We start from the raw sequence: 21,113 nt of genomic DNA, 5'->3' as shown, positions 1-21,113 counted from the left end.
TCTCTCCCTCTCCTCCCTTTCTTCTCCCTGGGTGACCTCATCCCCACAGCAATGTCAATCATCACCACAGTGGGTGACTGAAATCTACATCTCACTCCAAGAAGGCCCCTCAGCCCTGGCACCCGCCCCGAGTCAGCTGTCAGTGCCGTTCCCAAACCCAGAAATTCCCTATTTCTTGTTGCCAGTAAAAACATTCATCATCGGCACCTGCATTTCTATGGTGCTTTTGTTTTCTTTGAGACAAGGTCTCACTCTGTTGCCCAGGCTGGAGTGCAGTGGTGCAATTACAGCTCACTGCAGCCTCGAACTCCTGGCCTCCACCTCGGCCTCCCAAATAGCTGGAATCACAGGCATGCACCACTGCACCCTGCTAATTTTTGTATTTTTTGTAGAGACGGGGTCTCACTCTGTTGCCCAGGCTGGTCTCAAACTCCTGGACTCAAGCAATCCACCTGTCTCAGCCTCCCAAAGTGCTAGGATTAAAGGCGTGAGCTACCATGACCAGCCTAAAATGTTTTAAATGTTTTCACAAATATCGTTTCCTGAAATCCTCACAAAAATCCATAAGGTGCAAATTCATTCTCCTAGTCAGTTCCTTCTTCCATCACCTCCTTATGGAGGATCATTTCCTGCTGCCCCAGAAAGCCTCTGCTCGCTGGTGAGCACTGGCGCCACCCTGTGAACATCCTCCTTTCTTTGCCCCTTAACTGGACACCAGAGTTCCTTCCACAGCCCTCCACACTTGACTGAGGCCTTCCCTCAGCTCCTTTGACTTGTGGTTACCAGTCCACAGTGTCTCCTCCAGGCCCCACACCCTACCTGCACCAGTCCGAGATCAGGGACAGACAGGGTCTGGCTCCAACTCTCAGGTAGCCCCAGCCAGGGCTGCAGGTGGCCCTAGTATGTCTGGCTGCATTGCATGCACTGACCTTGCCATCTGGCCCCACTTCAGTCCTGGAAACCCCTGGGGAGGCCCCAGCTGGGTCGTCCTCTCTGCTTCCTGTGGCCTGAGGTGACCCCATCCCCTACCCTACCTGGGGCCAGGGCTCCTCACCACAGAGCTGTAAGTGTGGCCATCTGAGCCGCAGACGGAGGCAAGCTGGGCCATGTGGCAGGGCTTGCAGATGGAGTCTTTGTTTCCATGGAGTTTCACGGTGGGCTGCTTGATCCTACACAAGAGGGTGGGGAGCACACCGGGGAGGATGTGAAAATGAGGAAGGAGCAGGGCAAGGGAGGGCTGAGGAGACCTGTTCCAACAGGAAGGCGGCAGCGGTCTCCAGCAGATCAGCCCTCCCTGCCCCTGCCCACCCTCTCCGCACCCCTGCCAGACCCTCCTCCAGCTCAGAAGGGTGGAACCAACTGGGCAGGGCACAAATTCCCCAGCTTCCCCTCTTCCAGGGCTCACTGAGTCCCACGGGGCCTTCAGGTAGCAACTCTAGGGCTGACCGCCAGAGGTAAAAGGGAGTTGCATTTCACTTAAGGGGTCAGACTAATGCTGAGGGTGTAAACTGATGACCCCTGGGCCATACTTGGCCACCAAGGGTTGTTTGTTTTTTTTTTAATTGAGTTATTTATTCACTAACATTTACCAAATGGGAGAGTTCATATCAATACCTGGATTCCTGGCCTGTCTTTGAAAAATGGAAGATGTGGGAGTCCTGGACCCACATTCCCGCATAGCTGTAATGGGCCAGGGCCGAGAAACAGCTGCCCGCTTTCCACCAGGCCTGTGCTCCACAGAGCGGCCTGTGATCAAGCATTCTTCATGCGTTATATCACCAGCCAAGCCCCCCACAGGCTTGGAAGACTGCAACCCCATCTCTCATCTTCTGTGATTCCGGAGAGAAAGAAGGAACTGGAACCTTTCTCAGGGCCTTGGAGCCAGACAGAGTCTTGTTCTTGGGCTGGAGCTAAGGCTTCCTTTTTTTTTTTTTTTTTTGAGACGGAATCCCACTCTGTCACCCAGGCTGGAGTGCAGTGGTGTGATCTTGGCTCACTGAAATCTCTGCCTCCCGGGTTCAAGCAATTCTCCTGCCTCAGCCTCCCAAGTAGCTGGGACTACCGGCTCACGCCACCATGCCCAGCTAATTTTGTATTTTTAGTAGAGATGGGGTTTCACCATATTGGTCAGGCTGGTCTCGAACTCCTGACCTCCGGTGATCCACTCACCTCGGCCTCCCAAAGTGCTGGGATTACAGGTGTGAGCCACTGCACCCAGCCAGAGCTAAGACTTCCTTAAATGTCCCTCACTCCTTTCTCCTCTGCAAGCTACAACCCCTCACAAGCTACCACCTTAAATATTTCATGAAGTCACTGCATGTCAGAGCTCAAAGGAACTTCAAATTATCTGGTCTAACCTATTTGTCTTAGAGATACTACATCAAGGCCCAAAAAGGACATGTGACTTTCCCTGGACCCTACAGTGTTTGGTAATTGTTCTCATATGGCGTGGCTTTCTCCTCACTCTTCTCTTGGATGACTTACTTTAGGTGAAGGCAGCCGCCATGTTGTGAGGATGCTCAAGCATCCCTGTGGAGGGGTCCACATGACCAGAAACTAAGGCCTGTCACCAACAGCATAAGAGTGAGCATAGAATTGGATCCTCTAGCCCCTGACAGGTTTTCAGAAGAAACAGCCCCAGTCAGCACCTTGATTATAACCTCATAACAGACCCTGAGCCAGAACCATCTAAGAGAACCACTTCTGGATTCCGACCCTCAGAAATGATGTGAGGTAATACAACCTGCTGTTTTAAGCACTAAGTTTTTAAATTTATTTCACAGCAGTAGATAACTGTTCATAAAGAGAAGGTCAGTTGAGCCCTTGCTCTTTGACCACACACCCTCCAGGGCTCCCACCCCCTCTAACCCTCACCTGTGCTCCAGCTTCTTGCGACTGATACACATGGCCCGCTGGTAGCCCTGGGCGATGCACACCTTGTGGCGGCTGCACTTCACCTTCTGGCAGGGGTCCTTGGTGGTGTCCAGGGCTGCGGGGACACAGGGTCAGGACACAGGTCACCTGGGAGAACCCAGGAACCTCCAGCCCCACTTCTGAGCTGGATGACCTCTCCCTCCAGCAGGCCTTGATAACCAGAGCTCCTGAGCCCAGAAGTCCCATCCCCACTGGGGCCTGGCTGCTCAAGGAGCCCCCAAGTGGGGTCAGGGCTTGCCCTCAGGTCTCAAGTCTTCACACGTGTCAGTCACCTTCCCCACCTGGGAGGATCATGTTACCTTCTTCTTGCTGATTGTCCTCCCAGCTCTTGATGTAGTCATCCTAGAGGACAGGGAGGGACAAGGGAGAAGGGAAGGGCTAAGATCCATATCCCAGAGCTTCAACTGCGAGGCCAAAGAGAGGAGAGGCCTCGGCTGGTGATGCCACGTGCCAGCGGCCGTCATCCTGGTGGCTGACCCCTGCCCACCCAGGCCATGCCAGCTGCCTCCCCCACATCTCTATTCCTTTAAATCCATGTCCAGAATCCTTTTCAGCCTCTCCCATGAGCTTCTTACTGCCCCCATGCCACACCGGAGGCCAGCAGGGAAGGCAAGCCAGAGTGAGGGTATGGAGAGACAGGAGGGGAGGGGTGCGCTCCGCGGAGACCGCACCGAGCAGGGCCCCAGGCAGTACTCACCTCCACTTCCTGGAGATCAGGGAACAGCAGCAGGCCATCGGAAACAGAGCAGAGCGAGAAAGGGAGAGAGATGGGGATGTTAGCATGAGGCCCTCTAGCGTTCCTGGGGTCCCCTGCCTCATCATGTGGCCACGGGTGTGGCCCTCTGACCCTCTGACCCTCAGGAACCCCAGTAAGAGGCCAATATTCTATGTCTTCACCACAGAGAGCTTAAAACTGGCCTTAGGAGTAGTAGGGGCCTGTGGCTTTGAGAGGGTGGGGGCACCCCCACTCCATATCCTGCCCAGTCCCAGCCCCACCACCAGAACAGATGTCCAAGGGTCCCACACTGCCCGGAACAGTGCTTCTCACGCCTGTGCCCTGGGTGTCCCAGAAACCGCCTGAGAAACAGTGCACTGTCTGTCTCCTGCCAAGGCCCCTTCCTTGTCAGTCCCCTCTCCTGACCTCTGCCCACCATGTGGGTGGGCGGGAGGAAGGCCTCTCATCCAGGCTGCAAAGGTGAGCAGGGAGGCCAGGCCTGTGTGAGGCTTCCCAGGTTATCACGGTTCAGCTTCAAATCCTCAGAGGCAGAGGACCCGAAAGGGTCCTACAAGGTCACCTCATCCAGCCCCCTCTTTGTGCAGGAGAAAGCTCAGAGACAGGACATGACCTGACCCAGGTCCTCCCGTCACAGAACCCAGGTCTCCCGATGCCCCGCACAGACCTCCCTTCTCGCTGCAACACTCTCCGAGACCTAAGGCACAAGGAGAACTTCTCACCCAGCTCCGGCTGCAGGGGCCTCTCGTGGCCAGAGGCAGAGCGCCCCCACCCAGCCCAGCTCCCTGGCATGAAAACTCAGCGTATCTGGCTTCCTCTGTGAGGCAGAGACAGTTGCTAAAAAACACCAAATAGTCCCAGGACACTCTTGGTGGAAGCTCTGCCAGGCAGGCAAGGAGGGGGCTTCCCAGGCCTGGAGGCTGGCAGTGCCAAGGACCAGCTGCCCGCTTCCTCCATGCAGGGCTCCAGGAGGGGCTCTGGGAGCGGGGGGAGCAGGGGGAGCGGGTGGTGCGGGACACGAGAAGCCACCCACAGCTGCCCCCTTCGTCCTGAGTTCTGCCTCAGCCCAAAGGAGCAGAGATGTGCAGAGGTCACACTGTGGGGTGTGGGTGAGCAGAGCTGTCGGGTCTGGGGGAGGAAGGCATGGGGCCATGGCACCAAAGGGCACCCACATGCACGCAGGAGTGGGCACACAGAAGGTAGCTAAAGGGCTTTGAAATCTCAAGGCATTCAGGCTTCTGACGCCTCTCCTGGAAGCTGGCAAGTGTCAGAGCAGGCAGGGTGGGGCCTCCTGGACAAAGGCCAGAAGGGGCCAGACCCGAGCAAGCAGGTGGCATCGCCACCCAGAAAGATGCGGTGTGCACAGGCACAGACCCCAGCGCACACTTCCGCACCTGTGTGTGATGTGTGCAGACGCAGGTGCACCCCTGCGCTCTCACAGGTCTGTATCATGCAGTGTGTGTTTGCGCGGGCACGTGCTCGTGTGTATGCACATCCTCGTTTATGCGCAGGTGGACACATGCACACACGTGTGGAGCGAAAGTAGGAAAACAAGGACACTAAGGCAGTTCACCCAGTGTCAAATGGTTTTTATTCAGAAGCGAGATAACAAAAGCTACTCCATGAGCAGCCTCCCATTTCACCCTGGAGGACCCCCCTCAGGCTGGCCTTCCTGCCTCTTCTGAAGTGAGAGAGGGAGGCAGCAGGATACAGGAAGGAGGGGAGGGTGGGAGGACTGCAGAGTGCTCCCAAGAGGGCCCAGGGCAGCTCTTCCACTCTCTCTCCTTCTTCCTCTTGCTTTCATATGCATCCCCCTGTGCGTCCCTGTGTCCTTCTCTCCTCTGTTTCTCTCATTGAGCCTCTTCCCCAAAACTCTGCTGGGCCCACACCTGGCCCACACGGACCTGGCCCAGCAGCCAAGAGTCCTGAAGCCCCTGGGCCCAGGAGCTGACAGAGGAAGGCTGCAGGGTGCTTCCTGGGAGCCTGCGGGGCACCGGGCCCAGCACCCACCCAGCACTTAGGCTTGACCTGAGCACTCCCAAGCCCCAAGCAAGCTTCTGGGAGGCTGCAGGCACCACTTCCCTCGTTTGCTTTAACCAACAAAGCCTTCTCCAGAACTCTGCCAGGTGGAGGAGTCCTCTGCTGGGGGTCCACCCCACGGGAAATGGAGGGAGGCCGAGAGAGGTACAGTTGCTGAAACCACGGTGACAAGGGTTGGGGCAAAAGTGGCAACTGGCCTCCATCAGCAGGGGTCTTCCCATCTGTACCCATCATCCCCTGGGGCAGGGGTGGGGACAGGCTGTGCAGGTGACGGGGAATGGCTGGGTTCTGGGAGGGAGGTATGAGCCACCTCAACCAACAAGATCTGTGTGCCCGTAACCCACCTGCACCAGAGCGGGAGTAGGGAAGGCGCCTCTGGCCCCTAAGCATCATCTGACGCCCCTGGCACCAGTTCACCCCCACCCTCTGGCCCAACCCTCTTGCCTTAACCTCCAATCAGGCCGTGAGCGGAATCTCTGGGACTCTACACAGTGGATTCTCAAAGGTCAAGACCAAGAATTTCTGATTAGAAATTTGGGGGAAAGTCGGGGTGGGGTGGAAGTTCTAAGAAAGGGGCTTTCCCCAGCAGCTCTGCCATCCCCCACTCCCCTCCTGACTCAGCTGGCAGGGAGGGAGCCCCTTCTGTGCAAAATGTTGCCCCAGGTTCTGGCCTTGGCTCTTGACCTCTGCTGTGGCCAGGCTGGGCAGGTGGGATGAGGGGGCCCCAGTCGATCTGGATTCCAGGACCCCCACTCCCAGGAGAGCAAAGACAGCCAGCCAGAGAGGAATGAGGAGAGCAGAACCCTGGGGTCCTGCAGATCCCCAGGCTTCCCCTGACAGGGACTCCTTGGGCAAGCACCCTGACCTCAAGGGGCTCAGCTCCTATCTCCCAGGACTACTCAGAGATTAAACCAGATGGCACCAGTGGGGTGCCTGGGGTCCAGGAAGCACTCGCTAAATCGAAGCTGCTATGATGGAGAAGAGACCCCGGGCTGAGGGTGGGGAAAATGGGGGCAGAGATGCCACATGAGGAACACGGAAAAAGTGGAGAGGGAAAGGCCACCACAGGGAGAGCAGAGACCAGAGGGGATGCGAGGAGAGTCCCCTGGGGGGGTTTGGGGGGAGGAGTGACAAGGAAGTCCTGCAGGCAGCTTGGGAGTGGCCACTCTGAGGGCAAAGCCCAGGGACACACTGAGGGGCCCCGGAGGCCAGGTGTAGGCTGGCACCACCTTTAAGCTGAAAAAGAGGTGTCTGTTGGCAAGTGCAAATGATGCTTTTCAGTGTAGCGGTGGGTGGTGGGCATCTATTTACGGCACCCCAGTGGGCTCATTGGCAGTTGTGAGAAACGGTCTGATCAGGGCACCTGGGGCTTCTCAGGAAACAGAGGCTTCGGTCTACACCTAAGAGTGGTGGCAGGTGGCTCTGGGGCCAACCTCACCTGGAAAATGGGGATTTGGAAGAGCCCATGGTTTATATTGCATGGTGCTTATGTATGCTTATCTATCTATCATCTATCTATCTATCTACCTATCTATCTATGAGTAAGCTTTTAATTAAAAAAAAATTAATAGAGATGGGGTTGCACCATGTTGCCTAGGCTGGTCCTGAACTCCTGGGCTCAGGCAATCCTTCTGCCTCAGCCTCCCCCAGAGCTGGGATTACAGACATGAGCCACTGCGCCTGGCCTGCGTGGTGTTTTTAGAGTAAGTTCTCGCCAGGAATTTGGCTGGATCTGCCTTTTATTCTCACAGTCCTGTGAAGTAGGCAGAGCCCGTAGGATCAACACCAGAAGAAAGGAGAAAACAAAGGCTCAGAGAGACAGAGCACCTGGCCGAAGATCACAAGACAGAAGAGGAGCTGAGCCAGGGTTCCCCACCCGCCACCCCACATATGTTAGGGTCTGTCTCCTCAGCATCTGCACCGAGGAGGGGGAGGCAGAGAAGACACAGAAGAGGCATTGGACCAGGCGTCCACTTTCAGCCTCGCCCATGGCATGTCCTCAGACAAGTCACTTCCCTGCTGTTCCATGAGGACCTCAGTGATGACTGTACCTTAGAATCAGCAGAGGAGCTCTTTATTTTTATTTTATTGAGACAAGGTCTTGCTCTGTCACCCAGGCAGGAGTAAAGGGGTGCAGTCACAGCACTGTAGCTTCCAACTCCCAGGTGAAAACAATCCTCCCGCTCAGCCCTCCAAGTACCCAGACCACAGGCATGTGCCACCATGCGTGCCTGTCTAATTTTTGTTGTATGGTTTTTTTCATAGAGATAGGGCCTCAATATGCTGCCCAGGCTGATCTCAAACTCCTAGGCTCAAACGATCCTCCTGCCTCAGCCTCCCAAAGCACTGGGGTTGCAGAAATGAGCCACCATGCCCTGCCTGGAGGAGCTCTTTACACCTTCCAGTGTCCCACATGGTACCTAAGACCCCTGGAATCCCATGGATGGGACGTGGCTCGGGCCAGGCTTCTGCACTGGCTCTAGGCAGGCAGTTTAGGGGCCAGCCGCCAGGCCTCAGGCCCCTCCCGCTCTGCACTTACGTCTAATAATTTGCTTATGTTCTTGGGTGTCTTCACCCCAAACATGGGGCCTCTGGGATGAAAAAGAGCAGCCATTCTTCCTCCCACCGAGGGTGCCTCACACAAAGCAATACAAGGTGCACGGAGGAACAGGCTGACCCCGGGGGAACCCAGGCTCCTGCTCCCAGTTCCAGGCCTGTTCCTGCAGCACGCACACCATGCCACCCTGGACAACCAAAGACTGTCCTGCCCCTTCCCCTCCCAAATCCCTCTCACCTGCCCTTCCTGCCCTACACCCCCGGGCCGGGACAGCCCTAACCAAATGACTGCAGTGGCTCCTACGGGTCTCCCTCCTCCCACCATCTTCCACACGGCTGTGGCCACCCAGATCCTTCCCGAACGGAATTCTGACCCGGCCTCTCCCCCCTTGAAAGCTGCCACTAAATATACAGTTTGGTCTAATTCTGGAGAAAAAAAGTGAGTAGGTGAGAAGGATGTATACCAAAATGTTCGCAGTCATTACCTCTGCCGGGCAGGGATACAGGGCACGCTGGCATCTGTCTGCTTTTCCCTAACTTTCCCCAAAATGTCTGCAATGAACATATATTACTTTGTAATGAAGCGAAAAAAAAATCATAATCATGATAAATATAAATAATAAAAAAACAAAATTTAAAAATAGTAAAAACTATAACAGGTATTCTATTTTGAAAGCCCTTCACGGTTCCCTGTCACTTACAGAAGAAATGCCATCTTCTCTTGCTCTCTCCCTGGCTCCCCCAGCTCCATCCTTCCTGCAGGGTTCCAGCATGGCTAGACCTCAGCACAGACTTCTCTGTCTGGAATTCGAGTTCACATCAGCCCCAGAATTTCCACTCATCTCCCAAACCCAGCTCAGCCACCATCTTCCCAAGCCCCACTCAACCTTCAGGCCAGCTGCGCCTCACAAAATCTACCATTGCTTCAGTGACAACAGGCAATGTCACCTCTGCTTCACTCTGCCCTAATTAGATGGCCAGTTCCTTGAGGGCAGAGACCATGTAAAGTTCTTCTCCGCCTCTAGCACCTCGTAATAACACTCCTAACAATAGCTGACATCTTTGCAGCAATTACCACGTGGCAAGCGTTATGCTAAGCGCTATACATTCATCGGCTTGTTTCCTCTTCACAACAGTTCTAAGAGAACATTACTATTAATATCCCCATGTCTCAGCTGATAAAATTGAGACACAGAGAGGTTAAGTTACTTATGCAGGGTCACACAGCGATTACACAGGAAAAGAGTGTTGCACCCTGAATTGTGATTCCAGAATCTGTGCCCCTAACCAGCACTCCATAAATGGGGGCTGATGAAAAAGTCCTAGGCCAGGGGTAGGTCCCAGGAGGTCCAATCCCAGCCCATAGGTACTTTCTCCTACCACACCAGCTCTGCTTCAAGCCCTAGGCAGGGAGTTTTGCAGCCAGGAGAGGAGGGTCTGGCGGTGGAAGAGGAAGACACCTGGCAGACCCCAATCTCCAGGCACTTTTCAGAAACCCCTTCGCACGACCCCTGGTTTGGCTGGCTTGCAGCTAACCCATCTCCAGCTTTGATCTCTGCAGCTCAGCTCAGTTGCCATGGAGATGGTGCCCACTGCACCAAGCTGGGGGAGACGGCAGAGAGTGCGCAGGCCTAGTCGGGCTTAGGGGGCACATGCTGGGTGTTTCCAAGTGCTGTTTACTTCCCGTCATTTTAATTAGCACCCAAATCACCCGCTCACTTCACAGCTTGAATTAACCCAATCTCTCCCAGCTTCTCCATCTGGTGGGAAGCCTGGGACCCAGCAGCAAATCAGCAAAGAAGAGCAGCCCTCCAGACCCTGGCTTTTGGGGCCAAGATCCACCTGCTTCTTTGCAGCACAGTGTGAGAGGAAGCTCTCACCCCCGACACGCCTCACCACCAAGGACTCAGGGGCCTGGGCTCCTGCTTGCCCTTGCCACTGACTGCCAGCAAGTGAGTCACTTCCCTTGCTGGACTGGCTTCCTTGTCTGTAAAATAAGGATGACCCCAGCCAGGCGTAGTGACTCACACCTGTAGTCCCAGCACTTTGGGAGGCCGAGGTGGGCGGATCACGAGGTCAAGAGATTGAGACCATCCTGGCCAACATGGTGAAACCCCGTCTCTACTAAAAATACAAAAATGAGCTGGGCATGGTGGTGTGCGCCTGTAGTCCCAGTTACTCAGGAGGCTGTGGCAGGAGAATCTCATGAACCCAGGAGGCAGAGGTTGCAGTGAGCCGAGATCACACCACTGCACTCCAGCCTGGCAACAGAATGAGACTCCATCTCAAAAAAATAAAAATAATAATAAAAATAAGAATGACCCCCTTGCCTTTCCCTCTGAGCTGCAGACAAACCCAGACAGTCATGCCTGCAGGAGCACTTTGTAAACTGTGAAGCTCTGTACTTTCAAAAGACACAAGACAGGACGCCTGAACCCTGGGTTCTTTGGCACACACCCGGGGATCCCAGGGGCAGGGACGGGCAGAGGCGCTGTAGGGTCTCAGCGTTACCAGGGGCCTCAGTATAGACATCTGCCACTGTCTCCACTTGAGGACACACCGCCAGAGGCACGGCGACAGGATGGAAGGAAGACAGTCATCATAAGACTGAACACACCACAACTTCTGTAACCCTGTTACTGTACTTCTTCATTTTTTAATAGATCAAGAATCTCTAAAAATGGAAGTGGGCCAGGACTTGCTCAGCCTCTGAGAGGCCCTGTACCTACCATTCTTTTGGCCTCATTCCTCAGGCAAGGGAGACTGTGATGGAGCCCAGTCCACTGAAGAATGCCCAGGACTGGGGAGAAACTTGCCTCTGTGGCCTCCTCCTGCCCTCCCTGGAAATAGCCACGGGGGCACAGAGAGAGGGGCCCAGAAAAAGGCGAGCTGGGGTCCAGTGGGGACACCTGGGATCCTCCTACGCTGAGGATTAACACCCCATCACACGCCGGGAGAGGGCACTTGGGGAGGCAGTGTCCCTGCGAGGGGGTGGGGGGCAGAGGGGCCAGTCATTAAATTCTTGTGCCTGTATCAGAGGGAGTGGCTGAGGCTGTGTTAGGCCTGGATAAACAGAAGGAGACAGGCATCTAGAAGACTCTAGCCTCCCACCTCCTCTGCCCTCAGAGGAATTTCCTTAGAGGGCAAGAATGTGCTTATCACCACTCCCTGTGTACCAGGAGCCAGGCCTGGGCTCAGGTATGCCCACACCAACACCCCAGCTGACGCCCAGGGCCCTACCTCCCTGCTGGTCCAGTGGCATCTCGGCGGCTACCCTAGTCCTTGGTCTCTGCTCCAGGCAGTGGCCCCAAAAGTCCATAAAGGGCAGAGAACAGCGGGAGGTGCAAGGGGGCTTGGAGCTGTGTTCTGAGCTGCCTCAGGACCTTGGCTTCCCTTCTGGGACATGGGAGTGGGGGTCAGAATTCAAGCCCCAGGGAGGTCTGAGGGAGACCCCAGGGCTAGAGCTGAGACACAGGCATGGTACGGGGGAAAAAGCCCCAGACCACAAGAGGAGCAGGGTTGCAGTGCCTGCCCTCTCTCTGGGCCTGTTTCTTCACCTGTGAACTGTGGGGCTCAGTGCTTCTAAGCCTCCAGGATTCTGCTCCCCTGGTTCTTCCAAACTGAGAACTTGGAGGTAAGCAGAAAAGGAGCCTGAACGATTTCAGACTCTTGGCGTCCTCTGCCCTGTGCCAGGGAACAAGGGGTCAGGGAAGGAGTGAGCTGTTTGCATCCAAGCAGAGATAAGACACTGGCCAGGCCTTAATGCAGCCTTGACTGATTGTCAGGTGTTGGGGAGGAGAGCAGGAGGGGCAGGATGCCCTGCCCTATGGAAGCTGCTCTCTACCCAAGGGAGCCCTGTGCCAACCACACACATCTGATAGTGGCAGCTTACTTTGTGGGCATAAAAAGGTGTGAGAGTGGGGAAGAGGCTCAGAGCACCCTCTCCACCAGGTAAAGTGGGAGACTGGGTGCAGCCAGGGGTAGGCATGGAGGGCTGAAGGACAGGGAGACCCGGGGACAGTCATCCTTCACTTTATCATTCACTCCCTCATCCTGCAAATGAATCATTGGAATTCAGCAAGCTGGGGTTGTTGCTGTGTTTGTCCCAACCTTTTGGGGTTCAGGAAGAGGAAGAGATCTCCCCAAATCACCAGCACAGTGAGACCAGCACCCCGGCCCCTCTTTACTTGCACCCACGACTCGAGTAGCTTGGAGAGGAGAAGGGAGGGGTGCAGAGGACAGGCTGGATGAGATTCTATCTGGCTCTAACATACCACAGTGCACATGTTTATACTGAATACCTACTGTGTGCAAAATACCCCATGCAATGCTCTGGGGATGGGGTGGTAAGGTACACAAGGCAGTCTGTTCCCAAACCCTGTCCCCAGGGGCTCACGATGGGAGGAATGTTACAAACACACATTACAAACGCCAGCAGGAGGGCTCTGAACATACAGCCTGCAGTGTAAGTGATGCTAGGAGGTGGCTCCCACCCCGTGCCAAATGAGTTATGGCCAGTAAACCCTGCAGGAACTCCAAGGAAGGAGCCACACCTGCAACTGGATGCTGGCCAGGCCCTTGGCAGTCGGAGGCTGATGCACCTCAAGAGCTACACAGGGCCGGCTCTGCACACTGAAGCTGGACACACTGGTAGCTGAACTCTGTATCCAGGCCTAGGCCTGGGCATACATTCCCCATCCACAACCTAGGAAGACCCACATTGCTCCTGCAAGCAGATATGCAGAGGCGGCATTGTGGGCTGCACGTTTGTATACCCCCAAACCCATACACTGAAACCCCGACCTCCAAAGGGAATCGGTTAGGAGGCAGGGTCTTGGGGGGCTGATTCAGTTTAGATAAGCCATCTAAACTTCACGAGGTAGGGTCCTTGTGAAGAGGCCAGGGTCCATATAAGAGGCTAGAGGCCGGCACGGTGGCTCAGGTCTGTAATTCTAGCACTTTGGGAGGCAGAGGTGGGTGGATTGCTTGAGTCCAAGAGTTCAAGACCAGCCTGAGTGACATGGTGACATTTTTTTTTTTAGTCACCCCCATCTACAAAAAAAAATACAAAAATTAGCCAGGCATGGTAGTGTGTGCCTGTGATCCCAGCTGCTCGGGAGGCGGAGGTGGGAAGATCACTTGAGTCCAGGAGGTGGCGGTGGCAGTGAGCCAACATTGCATCACTGCACTCCAACCTGGGTGACAGAGTGAGACCCTGTCTCAAAAAAAAAAAAAAAAAAAGAGGCCACATAGAGCTCACTCTCTTTCTCTGCCATGTGAGGATATAACGAGAAAACAAAGCAAGGAAGAGGGCCCTCATCAGACACCGAGTCTGCCAGCATCCTGATCTTGGACTTCCCGGCCTCCGGAACTGTGAGGGTAAAATACGTCTCTGTTGTTTAAGCCACCCCATCTCTGGTATCTTGTTACAGCAGCCCACGCAAAGACAGACGGCACCTGCATCCCAGCCTGGTGCTTGCCCCAAGATGCCATTAGGCCCCACTTCTCAGGTTTCTTGGTCTCCAGCTAATCTAGACCCTCCCCTCATCTGGTCACAGATACTTTCTCCAGAGGAAAAAGAAAATCTCTTCCTTGAACCCAAAGACTTCCCATCCAGCCTGTGGCGGTGGTGTGACAGGCTAGGCAGGGTATCCCTGTGGGTGGCCAGGCCACTGCCGGGCTCTTCCTGGAGTCACGGCATGCCAAAGCCTCTGTAGATGATTTGGTTTCACCTCTCCATTAAACCACCAGGAAAATCAAGGCCCAGAAAGGTGAAGTGGCTGTCCCAAGGTCACACAACTAGTTCTGTCCCTTACTGGGGAGATGAGCAGAGTGCTCTCCCTGGCCCTTGGGACTCAGGGTAGGACAGAGCTCTTCTGTGCTAGGACTTCTGACCTCCTGGAGAAGGGGAGGGGAGGGTGCTGGCTTCCCATGCTCTCAGGCCGCTGCAAGACTGGAGTAGCATACAACAGCCTCTCCAGGCAAAGAGGGCTCTTCTCTCCCTCTCTTACAAGGCTTGGCATCTCACTGGGTGTTCAAGAGCCCCTCACTCTGCTGACACTGCTCCAGTTAGAAGTCAGGGCGGAGGGGAAGACAGGGAAAGGCCCACCCTCCCAACCTTAAACCCCAATTGTTGTTGTTGTTGTTCTATTTTTTTTTTAGTCGTTTTATCTGGCAGAGGACCCAAACCCAATTATGAAATCCATCCTGACCCACTTTTGGGTTCTTCTCACACACCCACACTTACCCTCAGAAATCAGCGCAGTGCATCCCCACATTCGCGCTAGTTTAGGTGTGTGGGGTGGGAAGGAGGGCGGGGTGGTCAGGAGGGAGCCCCTTTGTGGCTACTTGCTTTCTTGGTGTTCCTAAACACACGAGACTCATATGTAGCCAGCAGGTAATAATACCCCTGGACCAGACCCCAGGATCATGATGAAGTCCCTGGAATACAGGGGGCTCAGATCTGTAGTGAATGAGTGAGAGTAAATGTGCAGTAATGTCTTTCTCACAGGGACAGGCATGGTGTCCTGGTGTCCTGAGGACCTATCTGGTGGGTTTTCCATGGGGGAGGAGTATAGTACCTGCTCTGGAAGCTCTCCAGCCCTCTGACAAGGTACCTTCAGGCCTACGAGTCCTTTTCAGTTCCCTAGTCTGAAACCAAAGCTCAGCAGGCTTATGTGATGTGTCCGGCATCCTGGGGCCAGTCAGCAGCACAGCCCAAACCTGCACCCAGGCCAGAGCTGTCCCAGCACACTGCACCCCAGCCCCTCCTGGGTGGAGAGCTGCCTCTGGAGGGTTGCTAGGCCAGGGTGGGGAGCAGGCTATGGGCAGGCTGCTGGAGACGCTGGGGGCTTTGGTCCACCTTCCTCAGAGGTGCCACTTCTACTAGGGGCATCCTTGGAGACTCAGAGGACATGAGCCTTTGTTCTTAGACTTTATACTTCAGGGTAGACCCTTCCTTCTCACGTTTGCTAAGGGTGAGGCCTAGAATTCCCTGAAAAGCAAAATTGAGTGAGATGACTTGGATTCAAATCTCAGCTCTGCCTTTTACTAGCTATTTGACCTTTGGGTACGTTACTTCTCTGTGCCTCAGTTTCTACAACCATAAAATGGTAGGCTGGAAAGAAACAACTATTTCCCACGTCATTGAGAGGCACAAGAAACCACTGCAATTAAAGTGCTTTCCATAGGGATTGGCAGACGTGAATGCTCACTGCACCAGGGATTCAACTTATATGAACTGTGAGCCTCCCAGGTGCCAAGCACTGTGCTAGACACTCATAAATATAATGAAAATTTCATGGAAGTGGAGTACAAAGTAGAGAAGAGCCAAGAAGAAAGAGAACAATCGGTTCTTTGTAGCCAAGCTCTGTGGAGTCTGCCCTGAAGAATGCTGTGTAATGGGCCTGTCTCCTCCAAGTGTCCATCCCTCAAGGTCCTAGACCTGTTCCAAAGACCTGCATTAAATTCCACCCACTTGTGCAGGGAGTGAATTGGGAGGTAGAAACATCGGGGAGCAGGGCTTGGAAAAGCCCAGAACTGCCAGGGCAGGGCACAGTTAGATCTGTGGGCTAGGGAGCCAGGTGGAGTCCACAACCTCCCCACTCCTCTGCCAGGAATCCCCTCCTCCCTGGCAGCCAGGCACTCAGCATTAGAAGAGATCTACCCAGGCACAGGCTGTGAGAGCCCTGAGCCCACTGGAGGGGAGGATTACTCAACTGGTAAATCCTGCCTTCCCTATAATCCTGGTGCTCAGAGAAAGACGCTAAGCTGCGCTCCCTCTCAAACAGCTCTGACCAATTCAAAACTGAGGCAACTCCACAAGTGTTCTTGCTCTTCTTCCCTCTCCTGACCCTTTCAACATAATTCCCTCATCTTCCCCTTCCAGTTCCAACCACACTGTTTACTGAGGCATTGCCCTCCCAATCCCGTTCCCCAAGAGTATCCCATTCCTCCTGCTTGCCTCCACCCTACCAGGCAAATGGGGGACCCTGTGCCATTTTGGGATTGATTATGAACAAGGTCCCATTTCAACCTAGCAACCCCTTAGGGGTTCAAATAAAATTCCCACCTCTCCTTTGAGGAACCAAGGAGCATATTTTCCAAAGAGCTGGGCTGATGGAAATAGAAAGCCCATTGCTACTGGGCCCAGTTAAGAGCACCTTTAGCCCTCAGGTGGGAAGTGGGGCTTCTTCTGGCAGAAGAGGGATGAGTTTCTAGTGCCAGTGGGGTCCCTGTGTACTGTCTGTGCATTGCACAACTTCAGGGGGCACTATTCCTATTGTGACACCCCTAGAGTTATGCAATGCAGTGGCTCTGAGCTAGCAGCCTCCTTCCTGCCTTTCTGCAGAGGCTGTCAGCAGATCCCCAGGGCCAGGCCCTCCTGTCCAGCCTTCTTTGTCCTACTTCTCTCCCTGACCCTGTCTGCTGGCAGCCACCTTAAGTGGGGTTTTAGAGGACATCTGCCCTACAAAAGCCTGGGGCTACCAAAATCAACACACTCCCTAAAGCTTTCTGGCGAATCTTACACGGGTAAGTCCTGAAGACTTTCAAATGTAGTGCCTTTCTTCTGACGAGCATGGGAGGAAGGGGGAAGTAGTTGGCACCAATACAGGGAGACAGGTGGGCAGCCCAGTGCCATGGGGTCAAGCAGTAAATCATTTATTCTTACCCACCGAGCTGGCTATTGGAAGCAGGTGAAAGAAGGGAGGTGGGGAGGAATCTTTTATTTTTAAACCTTTCCTGTTCTGATTAAGCATTTCTTTTCCTCTGACCTTCACTGGTCCCATTTTGGCAGATCAAACAGCCAGCGAGTCGGAGGGAGGCCCAGGCCAGTGACACATGGATTCCGGATGGGCCAGCCTGCTGCCGCCCCCTCGCTGCTATGGCCGGGCTGCTTCCCAGGCAGCGGCAGGAGACTGCGGCTCATCTGCGCCGGGCCTGCAGGTGCCTCGGGAAGCCCTCGCGGGGCTCCAGGCTCCCGTGGCTGGACGGGTCGCAAGTGGGGCGAAGGAGGAGACAAGCAGCCCATCGGGGGTCCCCGGCCACTCAGCCTGGAGACCTGGCTGCCTGTGGTTCCTGCTGTTCCTCCGTGAATTACAACCTGCCAGTTTGACTTTGGGGAGAAACAGTCACTTGTCTGAGGATAACAAAAAGATCCAAATCTCTGCCTCTTCCCATTACTTGCCTGGATAGCCTAGGAAGCATGTGTGTTTTAAACAAATTTCCAAGGAACTTGTGGATGCACACAGTTTAAGAGAAAACGGGAGAGGTCGTGGTGTGGCCTGCGTTGTACTGGGTGGGTCCGACAAGGGAATCTGGGGAAGGAGGAGAAAGGACCGGGGTCCTAGAAGAGGTTTTCTGGGGTCAGGGCGGCGGTGAGCACCAGGTCGCCAGGAGCAGCCAGCATCTCCTCTAGCGCATCCGGCCCCATCCCCCATAGCACCCCCTGCGTTCTCGGGGTCCAGCCACACCCTCCACCCGCTCTGCCTCACCCCTGCCTCCCCAGCCCCAACCTGGCCAGGCAGGGAGGAAGGAGCCGGCCCCGCCGGGCCACCGCCTGCGACTTCCCCTCTGATCCACAGGTGCCGGTAAACAAAGTGCCGCAGCCGCACCCCCCGCCCCCACCTCGCAGAGTTTGGCTCAAGGTTACGCCGGGGTTCGGGTGGTGCCGGCCGGGGGGCCCCCAGACCCAGCTTCTGGGCTCTCCCCAGCTTCTCAAGCCCACCGGGTCGAGTGCCTTCTTCCGGCTCGGCTCCGAGCTGCTCCCCTTGCTCCAGGCTGGGTTCCCCCCTGAAAGGTTGGTCTGGGAAAACCCGCCTGGGTCCTCGAGCGCCCGTCTGCACGGGGACCCCAGCCCTGGCTCCGGTGGCCACCCTGGGGCGGCCTCGGGCATCTTCTCCCCGTTGCTGCCCACCCCTGACCCCCACGCCCCGCACGGACACGCCTTCCACCATCTCGCCTAGGAGGGTTGCTGGGACCCCCCAACCCAGAGCCCCGGCCACGCTCCCGTCCCCTGCTGTTCTCCTGCAAAGCCCACGGTGGGAACAGAGGGCACCGCGCGAGCCGATGCCACCCTCCCTGCCGGCCCCACCCAGACCTGCCGGTGCTGCAGTGCCCCGTATGTGCAGCCTGCAGCATTCCCGCGGCTGGGGCAGGCCCGGGGGCGGCTCGCACAAGGCAGCGGGGGAGCGGGTCGGGGTCCAGTCGCAGCCAGAGTCCAGATACCGCCCCCTGCCCCGCACCCCTTCCCGCTCCCGGACTGCAGGGGAGACCCCGAAGCGCGCGCCCCCGGAGCGTCCGGCGGGTGTGGGGCTGGGGGTCATGGGGTTGGGGGTCCCAGGGCCGCCAGCCCCAGCCGCAGGGACAGGGGAGGGGCGCTGGGCTGTGCCCTCCACCGTGCTGTTTATTCTCCGGGTAATTAGCTGGCCGGGCTGCGGAGCCTCGGACTGCGACGTTTGGCAGCAGCTCACGCAGACCCCGGAGCTTCCTCCCCGAACCGCAACCCCGGGCCCCTGCCCTGGCGGCCCTGCGGACTTACGTCTCGGAAGCGGTTCCAGTGCTTGATCTTGCCGCTGTATTGCGAGATGGACGACAGCCATTGCTCGTCCTCCATGAAATTGCCAGGGGTCTCACCCTCCTTGAGCCCCTTGGCGTCGCCTTCGGCCAGGGGTGTCGCGGCCAGGAGCAGCAGCGGCAGCACCAGCTGCCCGCAGCCCGGGGCGCACATCGTGGTCCGGGTTCGACTTGAGGGGTCCTGACTTCTGCAGTATTTTAATGTCCTTCTTCCCACCCTGCTGCTGGAGAAGCGCACGCGGCTGTCCTCAGCCCTCCTCCCGCAGTCTGCCTCCGGTGACTGGCGGAGAGTGGGTCGCGGCTGAAATGTGACCTGGTTAGGAGATGCACTTGTCTGAAAAAGCCCAGCACTGGCCGCGGAAAGGGAGAGGGAATCAGAGAGGCTGCGCCAGCAGGGGCTGTAACTGTAGCATCAGCATCACGTTTGACATCATCGTTACTTGGTTTAAAAAAAAAAAGAGAGAGAGAGAGAGAGAGAGAGTGGGTAGATTTCAAAGCGAAGCGCTCGCTGTGTGAGAGCGCCAAACGCCAGCCAGCCGCAGCGGGGCCCAGCCCAGCGTGGCACACAGGGAGTTGCAGACCAGGAAATCAGAATCCCGAGATGTCCCTGAGCTCCTTTCAAGGATGGGGAGCACGAAGGGCCCCAGGATCTCCCCGGGGAAGATGGGATGGGGAAGAGGGCACAAAACTCTCCGGTTACAAAGCCAGGCAGGCTCAGGTGTCGGAAAGGGAATTTGGCCAGACACTGCTTTTCTCCCCTTGCCTCCCACCCAGAGGGGCCTGCGCCACAGCCCTGACAGCTGGCTTCCAGCGAGTTACAGCTCTACCGTAATGGGTGGCTTCGTTAAGACAAAAGCCGTATAACAACTGGCTGCTCAGCACCATTGCTCCCCAGCGGCTCCACGTTTCGCAAGGCAAGGCCTCAGCACTGAGTGGCTGGTGAAATAGAGGCAGATGTCCTCCTCCCCAAGCAGCTGTTTAGGGGCTGTCACCCCTTTTGTTAGCTCTTCCTAGGACAACCCTAAAAGGCAAATGTCTGACCATTTCAACTGCCTTGGAGGCTGCAAATTCGAAAAAGGCATATTTACATACGGTTTTTTGACTTCAATATAGTTTGAATAAGCCACTGGAGAAGCTGCGAAGGGGTGTGTGTGTGTGTGTGTGTGTGTGTGTGTGTGTGTAGTGGGGGAGTGCTGGTTTTGTTTGAGGTGTTCCTGGTTTTGTTAAAATTGTGACCCTTCTTATTGCCTGTAGATTTGAATGTTGGCATGACAGTGGGTAAGGCTGGAGGCTGGCCACAGTCCCAGGATCACAGCATAAATGGGGAGAGGTTTACATTTCATATACATTAAAGAGGAAACAGGTCATCTGATGAGACAAAATGTACTGAACTTTTGGTACCCAAGCCCTAGATTGTGTTTTTATTAAAAAACAAACAAACAAACAACAACAACAAAAGTTAGCTGCTGTGATCTAAAACAATAATAATTTAAAAGGCAATGATCTTAAAAACATGATCTTAATCAGTAGGAAAAAACACAGCTGACAAGGTTCCTCGTCACCCTGAATCGGGCCTGTCTGGGAACTCAATGCCTCAGTGGCTGAGGCTGGAGTCTTGCTGGGAAAACAGAAAACAATAGCTCCCTTTCCGTGTTTTCTTGTTCCCTTTGCCATTGGATTTAGTAGTGGTGCTGCAGTAAGGCCCTGGCCATTGGCATCTTCATCTCACAGTGATAAAGCATTCTTCCTGGGTGTGTCCTGGCGCCGTACAGTGAGAGAGCACGGCTTGCTGTCATGGAGACTGGGGGACAGAATCCCATTTACTGGCTGGATGCTTGAGCAATTACCTATTTTCTATCTAAAATTAATAATACCACCATTAAAACTGCTGTAAAACAAAAGCAAAATTACATACTAAGTATCTGGGCATAATGGGCATGTTTTAAAAAGTTAACCTTCCCTCTGATTGGGAAGAGAAGGCTATGGTGTCCCATAGTTTTGAAGATTTACCAAAATTTGCCATCTTTTCCACCATCTCAATCCTACAATCCTAGGTTGTTTTTATTGTTTGTTGGTCTTTTGTTTTTAGCAAAGCTAACTATGTATCTCTAAGGCAGAGAAGAAAGGTACCAGATACCATAGCTCTCCCATTCCTGTTATATCTCAGGCGCTTCTAGAGTTACCAAAGTTGCTGAATAAAGAGTTTAGAAAGGTGCTGTCAAGATGCCCATCAATATGACAACAGCTGTCTCCAGACTCTGAGGGTTAAAATGGC

At 55.0% G+C, this 21,113-nt stretch overlaps 1 protein-coding gene across 2 annotated transcripts in view; it reads right to left on the bottom strand.

Annotated features, from left to right (window-relative positions):
* The window catches only part of SPOCK2 (SPARC (osteonectin), cwcv and kazal like domains proteoglycan 2), a 30,061-nt gene extending 10,410 nt beyond the window's left edge, over nucleotides 1-19,651 (bottom strand). Inside the window, exons 1-5 of one of the 2 annotated variants that reach the window (XM_017548828.2) lie at nucleotides 18,804-19,651; nucleotides 3,632-3,640; nucleotides 3,234-3,276; nucleotides 2,875-2,989; nucleotides 1,055-1,169 (exon numbers count right to left, since the gene is read on the bottom strand). In XM_017548828.2, coding sequence (XP_017404317.1) covers nucleotides 1,055-1,169; nucleotides 2,875-2,989; nucleotides 3,234-3,276; nucleotides 3,632-3,640; nucleotides 18,804-18,992 — 471 coding nt within the window. In that variant the 5' untranslated portion in view covers nucleotides 18,993-19,651. Of the gene's footprint in view, nucleotides 1-1,054; nucleotides 1,170-2,874; nucleotides 2,990-3,233; nucleotides 3,277-3,631; nucleotides 3,641-11,503; nucleotides 11,541-18,803 lie in introns of those variants that run through there. The other variant, XM_017548829.1, reaches the window with a different exon arrangement.
* Nucleotides 19,652-21,113: the final 1,462 nt, after the last annotated feature.

The sequence above is a fragment of the Cebus imitator genome, unplaced genomic scaffold, assembly GCF_001604975.1.
Source record: "Cebus imitator isolate Cc_AM_T3 unplaced genomic scaffold, Cebus_imitator-1.0 Scaffold215, whole genome shotgun sequence".
In the NCBI taxonomy this organism is placed as follows: domain Eukaryota; kingdom Metazoa; phylum Chordata; class Mammalia; order Primates; family Cebidae; genus Cebus; species Cebus imitator.
The sequence above is the reverse complement of the archived record's forward strand: the minus strand, read 5'-3'. Positions and strand labels throughout refer to the sequence as shown.